The 19,935-nt window shown below is 41.4% G+C and overlaps 1 protein-coding gene and 1 pseudogene across 5 annotated transcripts; one reads left to right on the top strand and one right to left on the bottom strand.

Moving 5' to 3' along the window:
* Window positions 1–5,394: 5,394 nt before the first annotated feature.
* On the bottom strand, window positions 5,395–12,553 carry LOC115691595 (G-type lectin S-receptor-like serine/threonine-protein kinase At1g61480). 5 transcript variants are annotated; one of them, XM_030618287.2, is made up of 8 exons: window positions 11,669–12,553; window positions 7,770–9,029; window positions 7,593–7,694; window positions 7,187–7,404; window positions 6,902–7,112; window positions 6,574–6,811; window positions 6,082–6,232; window positions 5,395–5,993 (listed from the first exon to the last, which is right to left on the bottom strand). In XM_030618287.2, exons 1-8 carry the CDS (start codon window positions 12,474–12,476, stop codon window positions 5,682–5,684), a joined length of 3,300 nt encoding a protein of 1,099 aa, XP_030474147.1. In that variant the 5' UTR covers window positions 12,477–12,553; the 3' UTR covers window positions 5,395–5,681. The 5 variants fall into 5 exon arrangements, with proteins under 5 accessions (XP_030474147.1, XP_030474148.1, XP_056171954.1 ...); XM_030618288.2 differs by having other exon boundaries at window positions 5,395–5,984; XM_056315979.1 differs by having other exon boundaries at window positions 7,782–9,029.
* A 631-nt stretch (window positions 12,554–13,184) lies between these two features.
* Window positions 13,185–16,618, top strand: LOC115691580 (AP-1 complex subunit mu-2-like; annotated as a pseudogene).
* The last annotated feature ends 3,317 nt before the right edge of the window (window positions 16,619–19,935 follow it).

Genomic DNA, 19,935 nt, shown 5'->3' with positions numbered 1-19,935 from the left:
CTACGGTTGGCAAGAGATGAACTTTTGTGAATCCTGCTATATTTGATAATTAGTAGACGCTTTGGAGTGGCCTCGTGGTTTTTCCCGCATTGGGTTTTCAACATAAAATTTATGGTGCTGTTTTTCTACTTCATCTTTAATTTTGAGCATTAAATTTACTAGTTTTGTGGTTGATATTGCTGGAATATTGTAACCGGTTGCTGTTTGTTAGAGTAATTAAATATTAAACTACGCATTCATATAACAACTTAAGCTTTTAGAATAGTTGGCAGTGGTCCTACCAAAATGTCACATGGTATCATAGTAGGAGATCCTGAGTTCAAATCTTTCAGGCTTCATTTACTTGCCCAATTAAATATATCCATGCTTAGTACTAGGTAAAAAGACCAGACTAAGCGTAAATGGGAATGTCAGAAGGTAAAAAGACCAGACTAAGCGTGAAGGGGAATGTTAGAAGGTAAAAAGACCAGACTAAGCGTGAGGGGGAGTGTTAGAGTAATTAAATATTAAATCATGCATTCATTTAATAGCTTAAGCTTTTAGAATAGTTGGCAATGATCCCACCAAAATCTCACACTATTGTATTGATTTGATATTTAGTTGGTTGAGTTTTGGGGAAGATATTGATCTCGAACAAGTTTAAGTTATTAGTGAATTGTTGTCTTTTTTCCCCAACAAAGTGGCATTAGAGCTACCATTCATGGAGGAAACCGACGTCACCAGGTTTAAGTTATATGCCTCAACTTAAACTATTTAGAAGCCTTAGATTGAAGACATATTGTACTGTAAATGTCACGCCCCGTACCCCATTGGAACGCAACATCCCGTCACGGTCGATTTTGGTGCGACGCTCCCAGGAAGCATCGCCGACCCAACGCCCAATCAGAGATCAAACACATGCAGAAGCACGTATATAAATATATATATACACCCTGACAATAAAACACATGAGACCAAGGTAGTACATTAAGTAAACAGCACCTCTGAAAATATGTATACTAGTATTACCATAGGAAACTTTTTACAAAATTCATTTATACAACGGCAGAGAAAACACACAGTCAGCAGCCACTCAGTAAAAAGGGGTCAGCGTATATCACTTCGGGCTCCTCAGCTTCCTCGACCATGGCTGCGGGTCCATCCCCACAAGGGTGCACACTAGATGACCGCTGGATGAATTGCGATATACCAAAAAGAGGCGCTCTCCTCGGCATCCTACGACTGGGGGTTTGAAATGTTTCGATTTACACAACCGTGAGACGAATCTCAGTGAGTTCAACCCCTAAACCTAGGCTAGGCTAGCATGCAATCTCCTGACCAGAAAATAAATAAGTGAAACCATAATACAACAACAATCAAATAATCCTCTGACCCTGCAGGTTAGGCAGTTCAATATATAATAATCACGGCACGTACGTGGCACATATTATCACACGTACGCCAATCACATGCTCATGCACCGAGGCTCACACACTCGCATGCCAGTCCATGCATGTTCATGCATGCAAATGTCATCGACATGTCACGTGTATTTCCCGGCCCACTGGCCCATACTGGCACACTGGCAATCGCCCAATTTATTATTTATTACGACTCGAGTCATCAATTTTTCACGGCCCGGTGCGTCTAGCCTGCTTCAAAGTGCATAAGGCGCAGCAACCGATCTGGCCTAGTGTCTCTAGCCTGCTTCAAAGTGTATGAGGCGCAACACTGTTCTCCTTGCGAACCAGAGCCTGCTTCAAAGTGCATGAGGATGGTCGCCTTCCGGACGTACCGGGCATCGTCCTGCTTAAGAGTGCATGAGGACGGTATCGACCCGAAGGTCATGACCCAAAGGTCCTTAGGCGATCACACAACTCATTATTATCTGAACCCAGCGTATAACGCTTCAGGGTATTTTAGGTGATCACATGCTCATGGCAGACACGCATTCTCGTACAATTTCATCACATACCTCACTCTTGGCATACGCAATGCGTGCCCATGTTATGCAATGCAATACACCACGAGCACCAATATAATTCAGACACCCAATGACACAATACGTGCTTAATTGGCCCAATTAATACTGTGTGGCCTAACGTGCGATTCACAAATCAGTAAATCATTGTAAACCAAACAATGGCCAATCGCACTCCATAAACTCAGCCACACCACATATGACATAGTAGTACGAAATCAACCACAATTACGTACAATTGACGTACAATCAGTCAACCCGGACATACCTGGTAATTTTCCAACGGGCTCCTAAATTGGTCATTTAATCCAATTAATCTCCCCAAATAATTCTCATTAATCCACTAAATTTCCCAATGATAATTTCTACCAATCCGTCCTCAACCCAGTCTGAAATACACTCGATACTATCTAAGCCACCCAAATTGTACCGATAATACCTAAACCACCCGTAAAAACGCACTAACAATCCTAATCCGGGTTTAGGAATTTTACTCACTTAATCAAAGATCACGAAGACGAAGAACGGCGGCCGATCACTGGTGAACAGTGAAACCGGCGACGGAATTCCTGGGCGCATACTGTTCACGCGGCACTGTTCACGGGGGTACTGTTCGCGCATACTGTTCACGGCGGTACGGACTTGTACGGACGGGCGGAAAACGGTGGCCGGCGAAGTGGCGGTGACGGCACGGCGGGGCCGTACGAACGCTACAGGACCGACCGTACGGACACCGTACGGACGGTGACGGTCGGCGTCGTATGGTGACGCTGGACGGCTAGGTGGCGACGGAACTGCGATCCGAGCTCCGGCGAAGCTCCGGCGAGGCTCGGACCCGGCGGCGGTGCTAAACCGGGAGAGAAAAAGAGAGAAAAGGAGAGGAAAAGAGAGAGGGAAAGGGGTCGAACGGAGGCGAGGCTCAGGCTGGGGGCTGAGGTGGTTGACGGCGAGGCGCGGCGGCGCTCCGGTGGCCGGCGGCGAGCTCCGGCGAGACAAAACCAAGAGGGAAAATGGAGAAAAAGAGAGGAAAAATGGGAGAGAAGTTGCTGTTGGGGGCTGGTTCTGCCGAGAATGAGGGGAGGAGAGAGAGAAAAGATGGTCAGCTGGTCAAATAAAGCAGCCCAAAGTGCCACGTGTCGCCGATCCGTGAAAAATGACCAAAACGCCCCTAATCTAACGGTTCTAAAGAGATAGGCTTAAATAATTGAGGGGCAATTGGGTCTTTGGTGCCAATAATGCAGCTGATAACCACAGTTACTTATCCCAAAAATTTCCCAAAAATTCGGACCCGAAAACGGCCCAGGGGCAAAACTGTCATTTTTCCGGTCCCGGGGTGAAATTCTAATTTTCGCACATATGTGTTCCATATGTGCGTGGTCAACATAATATGGCGTCGGATTCGCGAAATTCACTTTCTAAGCCCTCGAAAATCGACTGCGAAGTTTCGGGAATAAAATAATCTTATTTTTCCAATTTTTGTCGAAATTCCAATTTTTGGCCAAAACCACTCTAAATGTGCGTGGCCACCCCAAAATGACCTTGGCCGCGAAAAATAACCTCAAACGGCCTCCGAATCCAGCCTCGGTGCCCACAGGGGCAAAACCGTAATTTTTCACCCCCGGACCGAAATTCCACTTTTTACTCGTACTAACTCCAAACGTGTGTGGCCAGCGTAATATGACGTCAGATTCCCAAAAATAGTCTCTTAAGCCTTCGAAAATCGACATCGAAATCCGGGCCCAATTTCGTGATCAAAACTCGCTCGAGTTTCAATTTCAGGGTCTCTGGCTAACGGGCGGCTGTTTAGGACATACGCGTATTGACCTAGGGTTATTCGAATTACGACGGTCCCGATCATTGAGAGAATGAGAAATTATCATTAGTTCCAAATATCACGATCGTTCGGTTCAGGTTCAGGACTGGTTGGCCACGTGCACTTTCGGTCTTGCAGAATCACCTGTGATCCGATTGTACATCGTTGGCCTTGGCCAAACCAAATCCATCACCTTTCCTAAGATCGGCCCACGTTGGCCCAAAATATTCACTCATCGTATCTCGAGATCGGTGTCCCGTTTACTGTCGAGTCCCTGGTCCACGTACCGTTTCCTAGTTAGCCATACCCCATTGGTTAGTATCCCGAGAGTGATCAGCTCTGGGAGAGACTTACTAAAATGAAATGCGAAATATTGTCAATTTTATTGATCCCGGAATTATGTTGAAATTCGGGCTGTTACAGTAAAAGTTTGAATGACCCATCAATAAAGATAAGGCTAAAGTAGACAAGGAAGACAAAGAATGGGAGTGAATAAATAAGAAAATGGTTGACTTTATTCGACAATGGATTGATGATAGTGTTTTATATCATGTTGCTCAAGAAACAAATGCTAAAATTATGTGGAAGAAATTACGAGATCTTTGTGAGAGGAGGACCTCACAAAATAAAGCATTTTTAGTTAAGAGACTTGTAAAATTGAGATACAAGGAAGGGACTAGCACATCTGAGCACTTTAGTTAATTTCAAGATGTTGTAAATCAGTTGACAAATATGTAAATTGGTCTTGGTGATAAGTTGGAGGTGTGTTTATTTCTTAATACTCTCCTTGACCGTTATGATACATAGGTCGTGGCGTTAAATAACTCTACTCCTTACAATTTTCTTTTTTATGAGCATGGTTAAAGAAAGTTTGGGGGTGAGTGTGACATGAGTGTACCTGTTTTAAAGTTTTTGTGACACAAAAATTAGTTTTGGGTAAATGTGGCACTGATATACTAATTGAGGATTTTTGGTGGTATTAGCCCTTACAAAGATAGACTCAAAGATGCTCATTGTGATACTTAGCTTGCAAATTTCCAAGTTCGTTTGGGCCTTGAACGAAGCAAGAGAAGTCAGGCCAAATTTATCGAGAAAAAGGTTGAGTGTTCATTCGGCCCGCAAAGTCTAGAACCTTTGTTGATCAAAATTCTCACTGCTGAGTCTAATATCCTAAAATTAGAATGTCTCTATTTACTACGTGCAAAAGAAATGCAATGAGAAATGTAAATGCATGATGACGCAATGTTGGCGTTTTCGAATAGGGGTCAATTATCGCCGTTATCAGCGAATTCGATCCCTAACCTTTGCGAAATGCATCTGTGATACCTAACTCTCGACATAGGGTCCAAGATACTAAGACTACAATGTCCCTAGTTTCTAATTGTAGAGATGTGCCGATAGAAATGTCAATGCAAGATGGTGCAGGATCACTGTCTTTGCTTAGGGGTCAAATTCTGTCATTTTGATGGAGAATTTGATCCCTAAATATTTCAAATGCATGAATGATCTTTTAGGAGAAAATTTGACAATCAACAGCTATCCCTCTTTAAGGCTCCCTCTTCAAAGACAAGTGACACTTAAATTCAATTAAAAGACGGTGCAATTGATGCAAATAGAAATGTTGAGAGGGAAAACACTTTCATATGCAGAAAGGGTAGAGATCCCCCTGCATACAGACGTTCCAAACTTTTGTGCGACCCGCTGACCAAAAAATAAAACTTTTACGCAACCGTGCACACCTAAAACTATCCTACCATAGAGCTAGCAACTCAGATTCCCTTAGTCTCTATGTTTACATCATATATCCACATAAAAGTGCAACAAAAGATTGCATATTCGAGCCATTTAATTTGAAGAACACTCAATCCCTGGAAAGATGAATTGATAGTGAAAATGCATTTGAGAATTTTATCTTCCTTCGACCGTAGTAATGGTGATGGTATTCTTGGACTGGATGCTTCTTTCTTGTGATTGGACTTCTTGAGTGGGCGAGCTTTGAAATGTAAATGCCGGTTGCTTCGGCTGTGGAAGATTGGACTCCCCATTCAGCATCAGAACCACGGCCAACATGTCCGGTCTATCTGTGGCGCGGTCCTGCGTACAAAGAAGCCCTACCTGAATGCATCTCATCACTTCTGACTTCGAAAATGCGTCAGCAATGGCTTCATCCATCAGGTCCAATCCTCTGCCTTCACACCACAAGTGCCAAGCCTGTAACAACTAGTCGATTGTTAGATTATTTCAAGGACTACCCACGGTGGAAACTGAAATGGAGGTATAATACTTCCAAGTTAGATCTTGCACTTACGTAAGCGACGAGATTGAGATGTTGCCCGGGGTAATCTAAACTTGTGCTCTTCTTGCTGCTAATAATCTCCAATAGTAGTACTCCAAAGCTATAAACATCAGATTTCTCAGAAAATGTCCCACCCATGGCATACTCGGGAGACATGTAACCGCTGCAGGCAAAATATCATAAGTGGAGGGTTCCCGAAGTACAGTTTAAACAAAAAATCATAGACTAAAGAACTATTACATGAGAGGTGAGAAAATTGGAGGGTGATAAACTCCCAACTCGGCATGTACTGTATTTCTCTTATCTTTCAGCATTTGCACTACGGCGCTGGTCTATATTTACCTCAAAGCGAACTGACATATTGGAACCATTGGATGTACATAGTAGAGTTTTCTCGGTCATAGAAAAGCAACAATAGGAACATGTATGAAGGGATAGGTGGGTGCTTTATACTGCTAATATGCTTTCAAGGTGATATATTGCCTCATGAGTAAGAAAGCTTACAGTGTCCCCACAACTTTGTGAGTATTTACCAAAACTTGAGTGTCTTCAAACAAACGTGCCAGCCCAAAATCAGAAATCTTGGGATTCATCTTTTCATCCAAGAGAATGTTGCTCACTTTCAAATCTCGATGTATGACCTTGAGGCAAGAATCGCAGTGGAGGTAGAGCAGCCCTCTTGCGACCCCCTGGATAATGCGGAAGCGTACGCTCCAGCTAAGCTTTCCCTTCTCTTTTGAATCTAAAAAATGTTGCAAACAGAAGAAATATCTTGTTTCAGCACTGGATTTTGTTGAGAGCCGAAATAAGTTCTTTGAAGAGTGAGACAAACCAAAAAGGAAGGCGTCCAAGCTCTTGTTCGGCAAGTACTCATACACAAGAATCTTTTCTTCTCCTTCAGTACAGCAACCGAGGAGTCTCACCAGATTTCGGTGTTGAAGTTTGGATATTAGAAGGATCTCATTCTTGAACTCCGCTATGCCTTGGCCTGAGCTGCTCAAAAGTCTCTTTGCTGCTATCTCTTTACCATCGTTCAATTTTCCCTGTTTTGAAACGAACAGCACTATCAGATCTTGGATGATGTCTTTATTTCCCCCAGAGACGGCTTTTCTTTTACCTTATAAACTAGGCCAAACCCTCCCTGCCCGAGTTTGTTTTTCGTGTCGAAGTTGTCTGTCGCGAGGCGTATGCTATCAAAATCATAAACCACCAATTTCGATGCATCATCTTCCTTCATTTGCTCTTTCCATGCAGTTTCCCTTAGCAGTTCTTTTGATCTGATGTCTGCTGCCACTGACCTAAAGAGCCTTGGGATTGTCATTTTCCTAAACTTCCCTGCATTTTACAGATAGAACGAAATCAACTCAAGATAAGCATGAGAACATCATAAGCAAAGCAGTGTTTCTATAGTAGTAACTGCTTAGCTTCTGAAGCCCTGGTTTTACCATTAATTCAAGATTCTTATATTGCGGTTAGCGCAAAATAATCCCTAAGACAGCAACAAACCATACATCTTTTATTACCTCTCCACTTCGAAAGAACACAGACTAAAATACCAGCTCCAAATAAGATGATGCCAGAAATAATACTTAGGCTGATGATAAGTTTTGTCTGCCTAGGTAGACCTGAACGTGGAAAAATATATTATAAGAACCACAGGAAGTGCAAAACCAAACGCATATTAATTCAACCTTTTCAACCTGTATCCGCACCCGCACCCGCACCCGCACCCGCACCCGCACCTACACCAGCAAATCGAATAAATAGGTCTTCGCCACCTATAGAGAATTGCTGAGTATCTAGGAGGGCTTTACTCCAAGCCATACATCCTATAGTATTCACATAAGAAAAGGCCAAGCACGAGCAGTTTTCTAGGCACCAACTTTGACATCCTTCTGCATCATCTATCAATAAAACATCAGCAGAATCAGGCAATTTCATTTGTTCCATTTTGCTGAACATATCTTTTTCGACAGTCATTGAAGTAACTCTGCTTGCGGATTTTTGACAATTCAATTCCATTTCCCTAAGACAACCTCTGGTCCAGTTTCCTCTGTTCCATTCTTCATCTGATGTTGGTATAAAACCTTTTAAACATCTGCAAATAGGTGAACGAAACGGGTTGCAAACTCCAAAGGGGCCACATATTCCATAAATTTCACAAGGGTTAGTTGGTGCCGGTGCCTCCCAATATGGTGACCAGCCATTGGCCCAATAAACCGCCTTTAAAGATCCATCAAATGAGATGAAATTATATGCAAAGATGGAGTTGTTGTAATTATCGAGGGAATAATATGATGTTCCCTTGTCATTATCTTGCCGGAGATCAGAGCCACGCTTGCCCATGGTCGGTATTCCGATGAACTTAGTTTTATCCCACTGTCCGCTTCTCCAGTAAGGACTTGATCCATTCCAAGTGAAAAGCTGAGGCGGTGTCTCCGGTGTCAATCCTACAACAAAGCTTCCAAACGAGGGATCATCTTCGCCTTTCCAGGAAATCAAGTTTCGTTTCTTTCCTGTTTTCGCGTTTACTCCAATCTTCATGTATGGCAGGAGAGTGTCGGTTGGCTCATCAAAGCTTTCCCACATTATAATCGCATTCCTGTCTTGAAGAACAAGGTTTCCAAAGTCTGAAAGCACTGCTGCAGAATAATTCGACTTTGCTGTGACATTAGTAGACCACACAGTGTTTTGTTGCCCATCAAGAAGCTTCAGATTTCCATCTTCGCCAATTATTAAACTCACAGATTGATCTGTGTGTCCAATTGGCTTGTCCCTGTTGGCTACCCAGACAACTTTGGAGGGCGCCATGCTCTTGTACCATATTCCTACGTACTGATTTGCTGATCCATTAGGCGTGAAGAACCCGAGCTCAAAGATTTGACTACTAGAGACAAGGGTTTGGCTCTGAACCAGTGGACTTGATGCAGTTATGCTGTAAATTGTGCCGCTTTGAATTGCTTGAAGTGGGGAGAAGACGAGCAAAGAACACAAGTGCAGAGTCATTGGACTAATGTGGAACAGGTTCAACAAGTATTTGTGAAAAAATGCTTTGCGAAACTTCACCTCTTATAAGTAGATCAAAATAGATAAACACGGCTTTATGAAAATGTCATGAACAGTGCCATAACTTTTGTTTCACGCTCACTCTAGTGTTGTAAATTTTAATTCGATCACTTGAGTGCCATTACTTTAAAAGACATCAAGTTTATTTGAGTATTGCTAGAACATCCGATCGTGACTTTAATTTAATATAAAACCATATGACGTGGCGCACTAGGGAAATGATGTCATCTAAGCGTTTATTTCCTTGACTTAAATCGACGAATTAAGGCTAAATCCAACTCAAACCCTAATCCCAAATTAGGTCCAATGGTGGCGAGTCTTTATCCTGTGGGTCCCGCAAAAGGATGCCTTGCAGCGATGGCGCTGGATGTGGCGCTGCTGCTGACTCTCAAGGGTCGCCACAATGGCAATCCTTCCAATTTGTGGTAATGTAGCTTTTCTTCCCATGGGCATTGGATTGGAATTTTGGATGTGATATCGGAGATTTTCCCTTTGAGGACAGTAGCACTCAGGGCCGTGGGTAATAGAGTGTGCAGTAGGCTCGTGGCGATGTCCTTCGTCTTGTTTTCCGAGCAACCACATTGGACATCAATTTGGGGCAAGGAAAGGCTAAACCACATTTCTACAAGCTTTTAATGATATCATTTTTATGATGACCCACAATGAACGATTTATATTAATTAATTCCACGTCAAATTTTTTGGTAAAAGAAATCATTGGAGTCATTCAAGTGAACATTTTCTATACACATATGATAATTAAGTGATTAATTAAAAAATTATCACACCAAAGTGATCGGTGTACGAAAGTAATGGCATTTGTAATGTACTTTTCTCCACAGGATTACTACAAAGCAGGGCCTGTGAACCAGCCTCATTGTGTGTCGATTCTCTTTGAGTTTGCTTCAAATAGATTCATTTTATAGAATAAAGTAGTTTCCAGTTGGGCATCACAGGATGCCGATATTCCATTGGGATATAGATTTTTAATGATCAGAAGTGTTTCGTTTGGCAATAGTAAAATGGTTTCGCAGGTAATATTTGGATCCTCCTAACCAATAGAAGCATTTGCGGCTTTTTTTCCCTTTTTTCCTTATAGAAAATGTGGATATCAAGACACTAAGGAGTTAGGAAATTGAAGTCATCTGCTGAAATTCAATGTGTCCACTCTTATTGTTGTATACAAGAATAGGGTGATGACTGGCTATATGGCCCTTAATATTCGTCCTGAGCTGGCAAAGCTAAAACCCCATGATATTATGCTGTAAATATATATAGACAAGTTTGTGATATTGTAGATTTGGCTATATAAAGTTGCTAAGGACTTACAGAAACGAAAACAATCATCTGTATCATTCAAGTTTTTTATTCTCCTTGAATTGGTTCTTCCATATTCAAAATGCTTAGATTTGGGATGGGGTTGATACTTCACAAATTTTGCTGATTGTGTTTGGCTCAAAGTAAGCTTATTGCGGAATTATATTTTCATTTTAGTTACTTTGACAACTACCCTTCTTTCTTTCTTTCTATCGTTTAACTTGAAAATGACTTGTTGATTGTTGCAGGCTCATCTCAACAAGAGGTATCATCTGAAATACGAAAAATGATATTATAAGTGTCATAACTTTTCTATCGATCATTTTCCTTATCATAATATTTTAAAAGATGTTCGTTTAAGTGACTATGGTAATTTCTCTTGTCGGAAAATCTGACGTGACATTAATTTAATAAAAAATCATCCGACGGGACTCGCTGGGTAAGTACTATCATCAAAAGCGTGTAGAAAGGACACCGTTTGACCCTTTCATTGCACCAAATTGACAAGCAACTGATTGCTCAAGAAATTGAGATGAAAGACATTGCCACAAGCCCACCGCACACCGTATTCCGCATGACCCTGAGTGCTGCTACTTGAGATCGCAGCCTCAAAGGGAAAATCTCCAATGTCAATACACATAATACCAGTATATCCCACAAAGAGAAAGCTATGTTACCACAAATCAAAAGGATTTCCATTGTGGCGAGCCTTGAGGACCAGCAACGACGCTTTCACCCCAAGGATGTCCTTTGGCGGCACTTGTAGGACAAAGACTGGCCGCTGTTGGACCTAATTTAGGGATAGGGTTAGGGTTTGAGTTGGTCTTAGCCCCAATTCGTCAATTTGGGTAAGAAAGGGCTAAATGACTCGTTTTTGCACACTTTTGATAACATCATTTCCCTGGCGAGCCATATCAAACAATGTTATATTAAATTATTGGCACGTCATAAGATTTTTCGGCCAATGAAATCATTGACATTACTCAAGTGAATGTTTTTTCAAAGTTATCATACTTAAGTGATCAGTTAGATATATACTATATACGGTACCCTGTACAAGAATTATAGCACTTATGATGTTTCTTCCTATATTTTTTTTAAAAGAAGTTCACTCCACTTTTTTAAACTATAAATTAGGATAAGTAGTTCACCGAAAAAAAAAATTGGACAGATCTTTCTGTTATAGCGGAAGACAAACAACAAAAACAAACACGTACCTTTACGTCTGGTCACGGGAGCAGGAGGAGATGGAAGGTAGTTCGGCGGAGGCACCAGGGCCGCCATGGCCGAGGCATTATAAAATGGGTACAGCTCGAACCTCATGCTGCAGCTCGGAGTGAACAACCTCCCACCTTGCTTCCCCTGAGGGAGGCCTGCGATTGCTGCCTGGAGGCACGTGTTGCACTCCGACACCGTCAAGTCCGGCGTGCATTGTGCGAGCGTGTACAGCTTCTGCAAGGTCGTGAAGTTTGCCTCTGCAACCGCGACTTTCTTCCCCGACTTTTGGACCGATGCCCTCACGGTGATGGTTTCCATGGTCTCTCCTAGGACTTGCATGAACCGGGTTGGATAGGTGATGTTCCCGGTGTGGTACATCGTGAGAGAAGGCACTTGTTCCATGACCGAGTAGACGGACTCATCAGAGTACCTCAACATACACTCGTCATACCAGATCACAGAGACTCGCCGGTCGGGGCATCTCTGGAGGATATCCTGTTTTCCAGTGGCCACACAGTCGCTGCACGTGGCTGCGTCGACGTCGCCACGGCAGAGGAAGATCCCGTAGACCTGGTCGGGAGGGTTTTGGCCGGCAATGGCGTTGGCGAAGCCATCAGCGTTGTCGGTGGCGGCGGCGGAGGAGAGGGAAGAGAGGAGGGCGTTGAGGTTGGATTGGTAGGTGGAGTTGGGAGTGAAGAGAGTGGTGCTGGGGCAGTAATGCCGCAGAAACGTGGGTGCTGATTCAGTACCAAGAAAATTTATGAAGAAGAAGAGGAGAGAGAGGGAGATGGTGAAGCAGGAACTCATCTTTCTGTTGATGAATCCCTTTGGTCTTGCTGCACGGGCACGGAATCATAGGAAGAAGAAGAAGCGCCATGGTCTCCTCTCCTATATATTTTTGTCGTGGAAACTATTCGAAAAATTTATTACTTGTATTTAATGGAATCTAACCCGGACCGCCAAATCTGGTAAATAATTGCAAAAGAAAAAATTTATTGATAGTGGAAGCGACCTAAAATATGGGGTTAGGCTATTATATCCTTAATAATTATACCCGTTGGATTGCCAATATTTATCTTTGCCAGATGTTCAATTGGTGACAATCCAACGGCTGCAACCGCAAGCAAGGTCCTGCTTAGGCGAGAAAATATTGGGTGGTCCCGGACCGCCAAGTCAGTGTGTTCCCCGACCACTCACGAGGCGCCACGTGGCGCGGGTGGGGCCGGCGGGCCGGGATCCCTTTTTTCCACAAGAAAATTAATTTTCTTTCTCTTTAGTCCTGCACCCCTCCTCTGCACGTTAAGGACCTCTTTATCAGCAGTCTCTCCCCTCTCTCTCTCTCTCTTTATTAACGTGGGGCCTCCTCCTTCTCTCTCCTTCTCTATCTCCTTAGCGCTCCCCCTCTCTTCTCACGCACGAAGCCCCACATTCTCTCTCTGTTTTTTCAAAAGTCGCTCCCGCCCGAGAGCAAGCCGCCCGCCCGCCGGTCCCGGCCTCCGCCGTCGCCTCCGCCCGCCAGCAATGCAGCTTTTGTCGTCGCGAGGCTCGCAGCGCATCAGTTCTTCGCTGAAGCTCCTCCGCCGTGCGCCGCCGTCACCAGCATCTCCTGCTGCTTCCCCTTTTTCTTTTCGTGCCCGGATGCTGCTTCGCTGTGTCGACTCTGCAAACGCGATCGAACCTCCAAAAGACGCGGCAGCGAGCGATCCCGGGCGATTTCTTGAGATGGGCTGCGCTCGGTTCCTGCAGAAAGTCGAGATTCGCCGCCGGGTTCGCGCCGCTGGAGCCCAAGCCGTTGGATTCGATCATGGACGTAGGGAGAGTGAAGGTCCGTTCGGCCGAGGAGATAGCCTCAGTTTGGGATGATGTAAGCATTCCAAGTCCATTGCTTCTATACTGTCGTTATTGATGCGTCCGAAATGCGTGTTCTCGTAATTATTTTGATGCACTATAGAGATTGTATTTGTTCTTGGGGGCTAGGAATTGCTACAAAAAGTTAATTCAGAAGCTCGTTCGATGGACGCCTATCTGACCGAATTTGGCTTCTGTATTTTGGAACCAACACAACAAACTGTAACTGATAACTCTCTGTATCAAGTCGTTGGTTTGGTGAAACACTCTACATTTACTTGAAAAATAAGTTTAATAATCTGGCTTCGTCATTTCAGAAGAAGAATGGAAAGTGGAAGGATTTCTGGACGGTAGCTTCACAAATTTATTGCAACTCGTAGTGTAATTAAAGGATGACAGTGGGCTCAAGTGAAAATAGGAACCTCTAGGTTGTTGCAAGGGTATAGCATTAAGATTCTGAGAAACTAGTCTTTACAAGTTTAAGAGCTCTCTTTTTGGAGGGCCTGGACGTCCATGTCAAGCATTCTAATAGGCAAACCAGAGACCTGCTAATGTGATATTTGCCACTATTTACACAGAAGTTTACAGAATGAAGACGGAACCACTTTCATATTTTTACTCTGGTTTTGAAATAGTAAACATAAATTTTGTTCTGAGGTATTGTACTTTGATTAGTCAAAAAACAGCAATTGCTCTCCCATCCTGAATCTGCTGAAGATTGATAGTGTTCCTACACCGTGCAGTCTGTAAGCCATAAAATGCTATTGTCTTTTTCCCCCTTATTTCAGTAGTAATCTTAAAACTAGCATCTATTCACCACGCCTGTTCTGCCGATGCTTGAAATGTCTGGTGCTTGGTTCTGCGTATTTAAGTATTTTAGCTCTTCTCGCAGCAAGAAGTTGCTCATTTTTACCATAATTATGTCAAGATTTACATTACCAGAAGTCTTTCTAATTTTGGACTCAAGTAAGATCATGAAGTTTGGTAACGGCAAAAGTTGAGCTTGTCATATCAACATTAATGTGAATTAGTATGTATTGTGCCCTTTCAGCTTGCTAATCATCTGATCATGCTCTCTGGCATGTCTAAGTTTGTCGCAAAGGATTTGGTTGAATGTATTTTGCCAATCAGACCGAATTTGGTTTCTGTATTTTGGAACCAACACAACTGTAACTCTCTGTATCAAGTTATTGGTTTGGTGAAACACTCTACATTTACTTGAAAAATAAGTTTCATAATCTGGCTTGGTCATTTCATTAGAAGAATGGAAAGCGGAAGGATTTGTGGACAGTAGCTCCACAAATTTATTGCAACTCGTAGTGTAATTTAAGGATGACAGTGGGTGCAAGTGAAATAGGAACCTCTAGGTCGTTGCAAGGGTATAGCATTAAGATTCTAAGAAACTAGTCATTACAAGTTTACGAGCTCTCTTTTTGGAGGGCCTAGACATCCATGTCAAGCATTTCAATAGGCAAACCAGAGAAAGAGTATGAAGCTCAAGGATGATGACAACAGAGTAGAATATTGCATCCTCTTTGACATAGGGGATCCTAAAAATTCATGATTTCCTATTGCTCTTTTGGGATGTAGAACTGTGACTTATGAGAGAAGGAAGAGGAGCTAAAAAAACTCTAACTCTACGAAGACAGGAGCAGGAATAGGAATCTGTTGTTTCTGCTCTATTTGGCTGTTCTTTTTGTTTCTGACATATTTTTCGGTGTGATCTTATAGATTCTTAACTCGATTGATTTTTCTCTCTACAGTGGCATGCCAGAGTGCAAGCTTGGCCTAAATGATAGAGTATTATTGGAGGCCCAAGGTCGAACAACAAAGGGAAAGGCAATTGATTTGGATGACATAAAGTTCCATCAGTAAGTTGTCTAACTCCATTAGCTCCTATGTTGGCTGAACTGCTTGTTAAGATGATTCTCCTTTCCTTTTTCTTATGTCAATCTCAGTTTGATATGTCATTTTGGATTGAACTCTGTGTTGAATTAGGTGTGTATGCTTGGCCCGCTTCAAAAATGATAGGACAATCTCCTTTATACCACCTGATGGATCTTTTGACCTTATGACATACAGACTCAGTACTCAGGTTTGCTTCGAACTTTGATTTTAGTTATTTTCCTATCATTGCATTTGTAGTCTTTTGAAAGATGCATTTATTTTTTCTACTTCAGGTAAAGCGACTTATCTGGGTGGAAGCCCAAGAAGTCGTATTGAGATCATGGTAAAAGCTAGGAGCCAGTTCAAGGAGCGCAGGTGATTGTTCTTTTAATGATTATATAATTGCTTTTCTTGTTAATGATTTATCAGAATTCTAAGTTTGATTTGAAAAGCTGTACTGCTACAAACGTTGAAATTGAGTTGCCAGTTCCTGCTGATCTACGAATTCGAATGTTTGAACTTCAATGGGTTCTGCATCATATGCACCAGAAAATGATGCACTTGTCTGGAAAATAAAATCCTGTCCTGGTGACAAGGTATGGCAGGAGTATATGTTAAGGGTTGAATTCAGTATACCCAGTATAACAGCCGAAGAAGCAACTCCTGAGAGGAAGGCCCCCATACGAGTGAAGTTTTAGATACCATATTTCAGTCTCTGGCATATGGGTGCCTCTCTATAAGGCATATTTTATTGGTCAAATCTTCCAATATATTCATGGTATTGGTCTGGTTTGACTTAACTGTTGGAGAAAGAATGATGTAAGGAGAAGGGTAAGATTTATTAGCAAAAAATGGTTGCCATGGACATATCAAATCCTAGATGATGTCTCTTCACGACTATTTTAGGAAGAATCAAAAGGTTTGCCATGAGAAGACGTACAGATCTTTGAATGCCAAAATATCCAAGCATTACATTGTTCAAAATTATTTTATATACTATTAGTTTCTTAGATTGCTGGACATATTCTGCGGTGAAGCCTTTATTTCAACAAGCAAAGCAGAATATTCATTCCGTTTTATTTCTGATCCTTGATGCTGTTTTAGGTGCGGTACCTAAAGATTATTGAGAAGACCGGCTACCAGGCTCTTCCCTGGGTGAGATACATTACAATGGCAGGTGAGTATGAACTGAGGCTTATTTGAGGTAGATTTACCAGACATTTATAACTTATCCAAACAGTTTAAAGTGCACGGTTAAAGGTGAACTCATAGATTTCGTTGACTGCATGCTAAAATGCACCACAATCTTTTTAATATATTTCTTTTGAGATAGGCACAAAACCCTTGTAGCCTTATCACATGAAATCTTCATGCCCAATATCTTCTTTACAGCACCTAAATTTTTCATCTCAAATTTAGCACTTAATTGTCACTTCGACACATCAATATAAAGACATATGTTGAGCTGCTATGAACATATCATCAACATAAAATAATGGATAAAACAAAGACCAAATCCTTCAATTTTCCAAAGTAAACACAGCTATGCAATTGACTTTTCAAATAGTCCTAATAATATATGAAAGCATCAAAACACTTAAACCACTGTATAGGAGACTTTTTCAGTCCATTCAAAGATTTATTTAATAAACAAACATGGTCTTCTTTCCCTGAATAGCATATCCCTCTAACTGCGTCATGTAAATCCGTTTCTCCATCTTGCTGTAAAGAAACGTTGTTTTCACATCGAGTTATTGTTCGGCAGCTAAAGCAAGTAACACTCAAACAAAAGTATGCCTTACCATAGGATAGAACATCTCATTATAGTAAATGCTCTACCATTGAGTATATCATTTGCAATAGGTCTTGCCTTGTACCTCATTACCTTGACAATGGGAATGCTCTTCTTCCGATGATTGACCTATTTGCACCCAACAATCTTCTGGCTATTGGATACTTTAACTAGCTCCTATGTCTGATTCTGATGAAGTAATATTATCTCTTAGCTCATAGTCGCTAGCCACTGCGATGACTCAGTGCTTGCGATCGCCTCAAAGTAAGACAATTGGTCATCCATCTCTATCTTGTCACCATAGTCAATGCATAAGCAATACCAATATAATCATAATGTGTTTGTGGTTTGATGTGCCTTTTCTATTTACTAGTGGCTATACTGTGTTGCGGCTTTGCTAGTTATTTTACGTAAAATTACGAAACTACCCTTTACTAAATTAACCCATAAAAAAATACTAAAAAAATAGAAAAACCCATCTAAACAATCTCGAATTGCGAAAATCCATCGTTAGTCACGGCTAAAGGCGTGAGTATTGATCAGCACGCCGTTTCGCTTCAGCCGATCAAATTTGAGCTCAATCCGACATCGTTGACTTCAAACCCGCCGATTCGTCTAGTCACATAACGGGTCCGCCGGTCCCCCTTAGGTGCATCGCTTTGTTACATAAGGGCATGAATTTTTTCCCACAAAGCTATGCCATTCTTTTGCTCGGCCACTTCTATTAACACCTCATCCCATTGATTTAACCGGATTATACTCTTCACTTTCTCTATCATATCTACCTTATAGCCTCTTTAATCGTTTCTAACAATTCAATTTTTCCATTCAATGGCTTCACTAAACCTTGGGTTGTTAATAGCGCACCCATTTTAATGCTCCACAACCCAAAGCTATTCCTTCCATTAAACTTCTCAATTTCTACTTTCGCTCAAGATATAATTATATCAACAAAATTTCTAGATAATGATTAGATAAGTAAAAGCCCAAGTCAAACTATAAAATCGTAGTCTTAGCTCTGGTACAAATTGTTATAAAAATAATACAGAAGCTAACAGATCTTGTAATTTAAGTCCAATGCGAGAGAGCGAAATTACTAGAGAAATAAACTAGAAACAATAAGGACACAAGAGATTTCCTTGATTTGGTCCGAGTGTAGGTACTTCGTGGGGAGAACTAAGTGCCAAAAAATCTATTATGAATCTGAAGAGTACAAAGTTTACTATCGCTCAATAATCAAGTGTTCCCAACGCCCAATTACACCTAAAACAAACAAGTGTTATCTCACAATTTCTTATAGAGAACTCACAGATAAAAATCCTAACACTCTTCTTATTTACTCTAGGTTGTGTCCAATGAGTTGAATTCTATCTCCTATATATACATGGTATTTGCATCCAACATAAAAAACTCCTTTAAAAGAATCTACTCAAACCAGAAAACTTAATCAAATTAAGAAATTTACTTGAATCCAGTTTCCTTTACAAACTTGAATTCTTTTAAAATTTGAAATTCCACAAGACATATTTAAAAGTCATAAAACATATTGAAAGTTTAAATCATGCAAATTTATTAAATAGTTTTTGTTTCTAAGGGTAGGTCAGAAGATATTTTTACAAGTCAAGACAAACCTATGTGCGATTTTCGTTAAAGTCAAAGAACACTATGGGTGCGAATGGTAACCATTCTGCTCCAGAAATCAAATTCTTGCCAGAAATTAATTTCTGGAATTCTTGCCAGAAATTGATTTCTGGAGGAGAAATATGTTTGGTAAAACATGACTAATTCTGCTCCAGAAATTGATTTCTGGAACAGAAATTTGTTTTGATTTGTTGATTTTTTTTTGCACCTAAAAAAATTTAAATTTTACTCAAAGTGGGTGGCCACATACTTCATCAGTGCCATTCCCAGCAGAATGGCTGCTGAAGCCTGTCTTTGCAGTGCTAGAAGCCAAAATGCCCATAAGCTGTTCGAGGTTATTGCTGCCAAAAGTGTAATTGTTTTTTTCAGGTTGGCAAAGCACGTACAGAGGATCGTTTCCATTAATGGGTGTGACAAGAAACAAAATCGATGCCACGAATACGAAAAAGGTGACAAGATTCGAATCTCTTGCCATCTTTCAGGGTCGAAACTGTATTCTAGACCAGTGAAGAGGCACTAACTGGGAATGATTTCCATAAACGGTGAGGGAAGAGGCTTTCTCTAAAGTTGAAAGGTCCATGGCATGGATACAATTCAACACAGTGAAGGTGGGCGGAGAATCTTCAAGTCGGTCAAGAGTAGAATTATTATAAAATTGCAGCAAAAGAGAAAGGCCATTTGGCTACCTTTTCTTCCATGAAAGCGAAGAGAAACTTCACTGTAGCATCGTGAAGTTGACATGAGATGAAAGGCTTAGAAGACCCAAGAATATTTCATTTTCTAGAAATGGAATCAGACCAACAGCATAAGACCTTGTCGTTATGGTTTAATATCACGAAAAACCCTGTACAGATATATCCGTAACAAATTTACCTCAAACTAATTTTTAGATCATCAAAAACTCCAAACCGGTACGCCTATAATAGTTTTACCCTCCGTTAGTTTCCGTTAAATTTTATCGTCAAATTTATGAATTTGATTACACATAACAGTTGACGGGTGTACTGTTTGGGGTTTTACCCTCCGTTTGTCGCAAGTGTACGAGTTTGTGATTTTTCATGATAGTAATTTAATTTAACGGAGGGTAAATTTATCACA

The sequence above is a fragment of the Syzygium oleosum genome, unplaced genomic scaffold (genome assembly GCF_021117445.2).
Source record: "Syzygium oleosum isolate NSW1041296 unplaced genomic scaffold, Sole_v2.1 Sole_v2.11, whole genome shotgun sequence".
In the NCBI taxonomy this organism is placed as follows: Eukaryota; Viridiplantae; Streptophyta; class Magnoliopsida; order Myrtales; family Myrtaceae; genus Syzygium; species Syzygium oleosum.
Note: the sequence above shows the minus strand (reverse complement) of the source record. Positions and strands in the feature narration are given on the sequence as shown.

Excerpts from the sequence above, each read along its gene's own strand:
- LOC115691595 (XM_030618287.2), bottom strand. The coding sequence starts at position 12,476 with ATGAGTTCCTGCTTCACCATCTCCCTCTCTCTCCTCTTCTTCTTCATA. Across the intron at positions 7,695-7,769 it reads GGGTGCGGGTGCGGATACAG|GTCTACCTAGGCAGACAAAA; the intron begins GTTGAAAAGGTT and ends TTCCACGTTCAG. Across the intron at positions 7,113-7,186 it reads GGTTTGGCCTAGTTTATAAG|GGAAAATTGAACGATGGTAA; the intron begins GTAAAAGAAAAG and ends GTTTCAAAACAG.